The sequence below is a fragment of the Haliaeetus leucocephalus genome, unplaced genomic scaffold (assembly GCF_000737465.1).
Source record: "Haliaeetus leucocephalus isolate CR32 unplaced genomic scaffold, Haliaeetus_leucocephalus-4.0 Scaffold110, whole genome shotgun sequence".
NCBI classification, from domain to species: domain Eukaryota; kingdom Metazoa; phylum Chordata; class Aves; order Accipitriformes; family Accipitridae; genus Haliaeetus; species Haliaeetus leucocephalus.
Window position 1 is genome coordinate 2,914,734 of NW_010972546.1, and position 7,953 is coordinate 2,922,686.

Genomic DNA, 7,953 nt, shown 5'->3' on the forward strand with positions numbered 1-7,953 from the left:
CCCGGTCCCGGCCTCGGCCCGGCCGCTGAGCGGAGCCCCGCAGGCTGCAGCCCAACGGGGAGACGCGGCAGAAGCAGCTCTCGGCCTGGTGCGCGCTGGCGCTCGCCTACAGCCGGCGGCACCGGCTGCCCGCCATGACGGTGCGGGAGGCCCAGGACAGCCCGCTCTTCGCTAACCGCCGCCTGCAGCGTATCCTTTGGGGGCCCGGTGCCCCGCCTGCCGCCCCCTTCCCTCCCTGCCTCCCGCGGTCGGTGAGCGTCTCCTTAACCCCCGCCCAGGGAAGCTCCCGCTGGAGTCCATCCAGGTGGTGCTGGAGGAGCTCCGCAAGAACGGTGGGTGTCATGCGTCCGTCCGTCCCACCTGCGGCCGGTGCCCGACCCGTAGTTAGCGAGGCAGGAAGGGTGGCAGCCGCTGGGCGGGCCCCTTCCTGCTGCCGGGAGCTGGACCTGGGGCTCGCCCAGCTGCCGTGGACCCTGGCTCTGCCTGAGCGGGGTCCCGGGGCCCTCCCTGCCCACCACGGCTCCCCGGCATCGCCCATGCTTGGGAGCCGGACCTTGCCTTTCCAGGGTGGGTGAAGTTGTGGGAGGAAGATGGGGCTCGAAGGAGAAATTAATTTCTGTACAGGTAGAGATAGTTAGGGAGTTGGCGCGAGCAGTCACGGGGCAGGGAGAGGCAGGTACCTGAAGCTACCTGTGGGTGTAATGTCCAGCATGTGTTGTGAAATCTGTGGGTTTGATTGTTACTGTAGACTTGTGCTCTGATTAAATACCTTTTCCCTGTTGATTTTAGGGAACCTGGAATGGTTAGATAAGAACAAAACCAGTTTTCTGATCATGTGGAGGAGACCAGAAGAATGGGGAAAGCTCATCTATCAGTGGGTGAGAACGTAGAAGCTGTCTCACCCCACAGACCAGGCTTTCTGTGCCCGGGAGGACAGGTGGTATTGGCTGCGATTTGTGAAAAAGACCACTGTGATATTTTTCTCTTGTTTCTTCACTGCTTTTGCCTTCCTTCTTCCATTTCTCTCTGTGGCAGAGAAGCGTAGAGATGTTAACAGCTTTTTACTTGCTGTAAGATGCAGTTTGAGCAGCGGATGGAGTCATCTGCTCCCACTGCAGTTGGCTGTTCTGTAATGAGGACAGAGCAGCATTGCCTTTGTTTGGCACAAGTCCTTATTGTGAAACACATGGGCAGAAAGAGCAGAAGGGCAGGGAAAAGAACCGTGTTAGTTTCCTTAGGTGTCATTTCTTGACTCTCCAGTGCCCCTAGAGCATTTCCAGGGTATTTTTCCTCATCGAGTGCTGTCTGCATTCCATTTCATTTGCGCCGAGATGTACGAGAAGATCTTGCCAAGGACGTTAAATCACATGGACAAGATTTGCTATATTACTTTTATGTTTCCAGGTGTCAAAGAACGGCTTGACTAACTCCGTATTCACGCTGTACGAATTAGCCAGTGGAGATGATACAGAGAATGAAGGTAATGTAGTGTGTAATGTTCTGGCACAGGTTTTCAGAGCACACTTGATTTGATTGCATAAACAGTTGATTGTCAGATTATAGTTTTGTAGATTAAATGTTTTAAAATTGCTTATGCAAGTTCACACTGGTCGCCACTGGCAAACGCCACTCTGAAGGCTTTTTTACCACTTTGCAGGAACATCTCCCTTTGTTATCACTGTTTGCTTTTTAAACCTTCCCCCCACCCCACAAGCCTCCGTAGTGCCCGGCTCTTTATCTGGTGTGAGGTGCAGGGTGTTTTGTTTTTGTGCCTAGCTTCTGCTCTGCCTTTGAGACTGCTGTGACTCATTCCCTTCTGTCTGTTGACCTTCAGGCTTTGTTCCTGATACAGCAATGTAGTGATGTGTCTGTCAGTGTAGCCGTGACTCTGGATTTGTCATAGTGTTACGGCGCTGGAGTCTGAAAGGTGCTCTTCAGAGCCTTCTGCTTCACTGCCAGCAGTCCCTGGACTTTGTAAGCCTGTTTGTTTCCTGATGTGATTTTTTTTTTTTTTCTGTTGATGGGGATCTTTGTCCTTCCCTAGAGTTCCATGGCTTAGATGAGACTATGCTGCTCCGTGCCCTGCAAGCCTTGCAACAAGAGCACAAGGCTGAAATTATCACGCTGGATGATGGCCGAGGCGTCAAGTTCTTCTGATAAGAGCCCCCTCCACTCTTCCCTGGCTGCTGAAGCAGTTCTCGCTGTGAAGGTTTGTTCTCCTGGCCTGGTTTCAAGCTGTGACTGCAAGCAGCTGCATACTCGGGATTTCTTGGGGCAAGGAGAATCTGCAAAGCCTTCCAAAGACGTGACTTCTTAGAAGTATTCAGAGATCCTCTGTCTTTTCTCCCTGTTGATTGTGTTTGAGAGGCTAAAGCTGCTCTAGGCAGTTCTGAGAGGGACCACCCAGAAAGTAAATAATGGGACTGCTCCTGTTGCTGATCCCTGTTCCTGTGAAGGCCACGGAGCGGTCTCTTCAGCTGGCTGGTCGAGCTTGGCCTCGAAGGGCAACTCCTTCCCTCCTGCCAACCATATGCTTGGGCTCTGCAGTCCCTGCTGTGTTGCCACGTGGGGTGAAAGCGAGCACAAGGAGCTTGCTGTCGCTGCTGTGTTGTAGAAGACCTCAATGGCAGAATGATATGTGCTTGCTGCAAAGCAGGCTGTGCAGCAGGGTGGGAGTGGATGCCAAGGAACTAATTTGAAGTAATTAAAATGAGATGTATTTATAGAGCAGCCTGGGTGTTTTCATCTATCTTTATTTTTCCATCAGAAACAAAACAGAGCAACGTACCAGATTCTTGCCCTTCAGCCATGTTTCCTTACTGCACCAGATGAACACAGCAGTATGCTGTGGGGAGGGTAGGCCTGCCAAGCCACCCCACCCACCCCCATGGGAAGCAGGCAGCACAAGTGCTTTTTTCCACATGCCAGAGCTACAGACCATGTGGGCCCTTGCTGCCTGTCTTCAGGGCAACATTTACTTTCATTTTCCATGTGCAGTCCACTGAAAGCTAATGGGTTTGTTGCAGAGGTGGTGGGGTAAGCACTATGCAACAGTGGCTGGTAGAAGGTATGACTAATTTTTTAGATTCTCAGTGCTGATAACAAAGTACCCAGCTGGTCAGAAAACATGACCCAGGTACAGTCTTTGACCCAGTAAATCCTTAATCGTTGACCAGGGGAAGCTGGACAGCTGTGCTGGGAAAGGATCATGCTCGCCTTTCCCATTCTTTGCCTGAGTATTCAGTGCTTGTTGCACGCAGAGGTGGGGTGCTGCGCTGGAGCGACCTTTGATCAGACCCAGTGTGGTCGTTCTCGGGATCTGGTGGAGCAGACGGTGCTTGCTTCCCGGCATGCTTTAGCCGTCTGTCCCCAGCCAGTGCTGAACAGCTTGTCCTGCCTGCCCTGCCCTTGGAGGATGACTTGGCACTGGTTCAGCTGCAGTGCTGCTGACAGCCATCGTCGATAGTAGGTAATTTTCAGTGTAGATGGGATGCTGGAGTCCAGGCTGAGTTTGTGGGGCTGTGAAACTTAAAAATGTACCTTTTGTAGCAGGAGCCTGTTGATCTGAACTCAGTGGGATGTGCTGGCTTGATCTGGGCATGTCACTCTGGAGTTGTGGCTGGAGGCTGGTGCCCAGGGTTCCTCTCTGTGCCGGTGACAGCAGTGCTGTGGAGGGATTCCCATGTGCCAGGACTCCTCTGCTGGAGAATGGCACTTGCAGCACTCCTGCAGAGTCACTGACACGCTGGGCTACTGTGGTCTCCAACACTTTCTGGAGACCATCATCCCTGTGAGCATTGAGATGACTTACCTGAGCGAATGTGATGGTGCAGCCTGCAGTGAGCATACCTACCCCTGGTGCTACAGCAGTCTGGGGGCAGCCCAGGCTGGTTTCATGTGCCCTACTCTCAGGTGCCTGTTCTGACAGCCTAGGCTCAGTCCTCACCCGAGCCATGAGGTTTGAGGGCAGTGGATGGATGTGGCAGCCCTTGGGGACGGACACGCTGGGGATGCAAAGACCTGTTTTGGTACCACCATGCACTGACTTGCTGGGGAATGTCTGATGGTGGCTGAGCAAGCCCAGCTCCCTACAGCTGCTGCCAGCCACATTCACAGAAGCAGAGGCTGTGCTGTGCCATGTGCCGGCAGCCCCACAGCGCGTCCTGGCAGAGGCAGCACATGTGTCCCCACAACTGTCACAGGCTCTGCTCAAACCAGGGCTCACTGGTTGGATGGGGGTCCTCCCTCTGTGTTTGCAGCCAGGAGAGTCTCTGTGTAGGAATTGTCTGCTACCGGTGTCTGCTCTGGGCTTGTTTTGATGTCCAAGATCTGCCTCTTCCTCCCTCTTCATGCCATGCACATTTACTCCTTTCCTCTCTGGTTGCTGCGCCCTCCCCTCTTGTTGCTTTTGTACCCCTGCAGTGAGCCGTGTTTCTATGCTGGCTGTTCTGTGCCTGATGGCATCTGCGTTTGATCCCAAATAATGAGCCTTTAGCAGCTGGGCCCGGGATGTTTGCATTTCTTGCTCTCCATATGTGTGATGCCGACCTCTCAGCATTGTGTTCTGAGGTACATGTGCTGTATGTAACCTGGCTGTCCTTGAGTGAGTCTGTGTTCTTAATTAAATTTGCTCCCTTCTAAGGAAATGGCTGATGTGACATTAGATAAGCCTAAAACAGCCTTTTTCTTTCCAAGGCACTCCTGGCAGCAATTCACTGCTCTTTTTCAGCTTCCTATTTAGTTGCTTACTTAGTGAGAAGAGGAGGAAGAGTATGTCCCCCCCTTCAGAATGGACATGGTGTAAAATTCCTTTTTCTGCACCCTCTCGGCCAGTTATGAAAGGTTGCATCCAGCCGTGCCTGTGTGGTCCTTGTGGGACCGACTCCCTGTGCCGGGCACTACGGCAGCGCGGTGGCAGCAGCAGCTGTCTGCCAGCGATTGCCCCAGAGCCGTGGGATGGGTCCTGGGGCTGGAAGACCCGCTGCCGGTGGTGCTGCCACCCTGGAGGGAGCAGATGCTCCCTGGCTGTTCCTTCTGCTTGGGGAATGGTGGCAATTTGTAGCTCTTCCTGTCAGCAGGTAAAACAGAGCCTTTTAACTGTCCTCTGAAACTGGCTTCCTTGTCTTTATTCAGTGCTTCATAATGTTTGATGATGTAATCATGGGACTGGGACACCAGAGCCAGCCCAGAGATACTGCTCAGAGGGAGAGAGCGTGGCAGCCTCCAGCCGTGACATTCCCGTGAACCAGAGCAGTCACGCCTCTTCCCGATGCTTCAGGCACAGCGCGAGAGCTGCAGGCGCTCCCGAAGCAAAGAGGGGCAGGGGAGGCCTGTGTTCATGCAGGAGTATGGCTGAAGCCTGTCTGGGCAGCTCCCTCACCTGCCGCTTCTCTGCCTCCGCCGTGCTGCCTGGCACCGCCTGTGGCAGGGGACCCCTGCCCCATCGCTGCAGCAGGGCCGATCCCTCCTCACACGTGTTTGGCGTTACAGAGTTTAAAATCCAAACCCAAACCTCCCTACACTCCCAGGCGTGCCAGCACAGGCACAGCTCAGGCTCCAGCGCTTTCAAGCCCGGCCACGCAGCCCTGCCGAGGGGCTCGCCGGAGATGGTGGCATTTCCATGGGGGGGGGGGGGGGGGGGGGCGCAGGCCCCTACCTCTGGCCCATGGCCACTCTGAGGCAGTTGCCATGTCTGGCCACGGTGATTAGGCCTCGCTGGCCAGGGCGAGGCAGAGTTCGGGGGGCTGGTTCTGAGATAAGGTGCTATCAGGCTGATGCACACTTGGATCCCGCTGGTCAGGGAAGGAAAAACGTCAAGAGGGGTTTTATTTAATGTGACTGGTTAGGAGCAAGAGTTGTTTCAGTTTGATAAATTTATATGTTGGGATAAACTTGCAGGCGGGTTACATCTGTAACTCTGGGCTAAGGAAATCCTCCAAAGTTATCTGCCTGGGGTTAAAGCCACAACTGAGGTTTGGGTGACATCTCCTCCTCCCTGAACTCATGTGCGTTAGGGCAAGGAGGGACATGGCAGGAGGGACGCTGGGGGCTCTATGGGCACAGGGTGCTGAAACCAACTATGAAACAAGCCCTGGGTCGCTGCAGAGCCCTCCTCTGCACTGACTCTTCCCAGGATGGGCACCCCATGCCTCGCAGCCCGAGCTGTGCATCCCCCATCTGCGGGGGATGCCTGCATTCAGACCCATCCTGGCCCCTCCATGATCCTGCCCTGAACTCTGGGATCAGAATGGACAATTCCTGGCAGGGCTTGCTGCAGCAAGGAGCTGAGCAGGACTTTGTTTCATGATCTAATCCTGAGGAGAGCGATTAGAGTCCCCTGTTCTCTTTCTGGCAGCCAAATGCAAGTAAGAAATAGTTTACGTTGCCTGATTGCAGCGGTTCCTCAAAGCGGAGAACTGGCGCTGGCACCCGGAGCCCAGAAATGTCACCCTGATAACGGCTGGGGAGCTGTGGGCACCATCAGAGTGCTTACTATGGGCAGCTGATTGCCGAGCAGGAACCTTCTGATTTCGGGCCAAGTTGGCTCTGGCTTGGTGTCCCGGGCCAGGTCAGGAGGGGATCTGTACCCCTGCCCGAGCTGCCTTCCCCCCTGCCAAGCTCACAGTGTGAGATGGCATTTGGGGGGGTGGCTGGGGAACTTCTCAGGCCATTCACCAGGGATGTGTGGGAGGGCAGCAGTGGGAGTGAACTTCAGCCCTAATTTCCTTTCCTGTCTTCAGGGGCCTCACCAGGACCGGGACACTCCTCTGCTCCTCTGGGATCTTCTGAGGCATCTCATTTCATGATGAAAACACTTGATTAGGTGACGTGAGCCTACCAGAGACGAAGCCAAGATCCCTGCCTGGCTCTGTGTCTCTCTGAAGAGCTGGGGCTCCCTGCCAGCCTGGGCCGTGTCCTGGTGCCTGGGCAGTGCAGGGCCCCTGGCAGGGACCCCCGGGTGGGGGTAGCTGGAGAGCCAACCCTCAGGGGCTCGGGCAGCATTTCGGCTGGCCATGGCCAGGAGCCATGCTGCTGCTCGAAGCTGCACCGGTTCATTCTCCCTGCCCAGCTCGGGGCTGGCCACCCTCCTGGCTGTGCGGAGGGAGCAAGGAGCTGGGACTGGTTTTCTGTCTTTGGGCTCCCCAGGCTGGGGACAGCCGAGCTGGACATGCTTGGAGCACACGCCTGTCGTGGGGCGGTGGGAGCTCCCACTCTACCTAGCACTCTTTCTCTCCGAGGACAAATCTGCTGTCCTGTTTAATTTAGGAAGCCATCAGTGTGCACTGGCCGGTGCTGGGATCAATCCTCCAGCAGGCCCCACTGCTGCCTGAGCTGCCAGATTTGCCTCTGGTTCGGCAGTTGCAGAACAAGATGTGGCGCAGCCTGTCCTGTGGATCAGGCTGGGGATTTTCAGCTGGGAAGGACTGAAATCTCCATCTCTGCTGGAAGCTGTAGTCAGGACAGGATAAAAATAAAATCAATTATTTTTTAAGAAGGGAGGTTTTTAAACCTGACATATGTTACATGAGTAAAAGCCACAGTCTCATGTCCTGTGATGGGCACCAGAGGAGAGGCAGAGGCTGAAGGGGTCTGACAGACGGCTCTTCGCACACCTTCTCCTGCCCTCCCGGGCTGGGACAGAGATCACCTGGCTCCTGCGTGGGCTCCTTACTTTGTGCAGCCTGCGACGTGCTCGAGAAGAGAGTTCAACAGGAGCAGGAAAGCCCGAGAGATGCAGTGTTGGAGGCAGCTGTGAGGGGAGCAGTGGTGCACCCCGTTCGGGCAATGGAGCTGGTGAGAAGCGGGCAGGTTCTCAGCAGGTCTGGAGCAGGGTTCATCTGAACAAAACGCGTTGTTTGGCAGAGCTGAGTCAAACCGTGTCGCATCTTACAACATGAGAGTCTCCCAGGCCAGGGCCAGCGCAAGCACTGTGCCCATCAGCCCAACTGTCCC

The 7,953-nt window shown here is 55.0% G+C and overlaps 1 protein-coding gene across 1 annotated transcript in view; it reads left to right on the plus strand.

The window, feature by feature from the left end:
* Nucleotides 1–5,061, plus strand: part of VPS25 (vacuolar protein sorting 25 homolog (S. cerevisiae)) — a 5,973-nt gene extending 912 nt beyond the window's left edge. Inside the window, exons 2-6 of the mRNA XM_010585741.1 lie at nucleotides 31–189; nucleotides 279–332; nucleotides 790–878; nucleotides 1,405–1,480; nucleotides 2,045–5,061. Of these exons, the coding sequence (XP_010584043.1) occupies nucleotides 31–189; nucleotides 279–332; nucleotides 790–878; nucleotides 1,405–1,480; nucleotides 2,045–2,157 (491 nt within the window). The 3' untranslated portion in view covers nucleotides 2,158–5,061. The remainder of the gene's footprint in view (nucleotides 1–30; nucleotides 190–278; nucleotides 333–789; nucleotides 879–1,404; nucleotides 1,481–2,044) is intronic.
* Nucleotides 5,062–7,953: the final 2,892 nt, after the last annotated feature.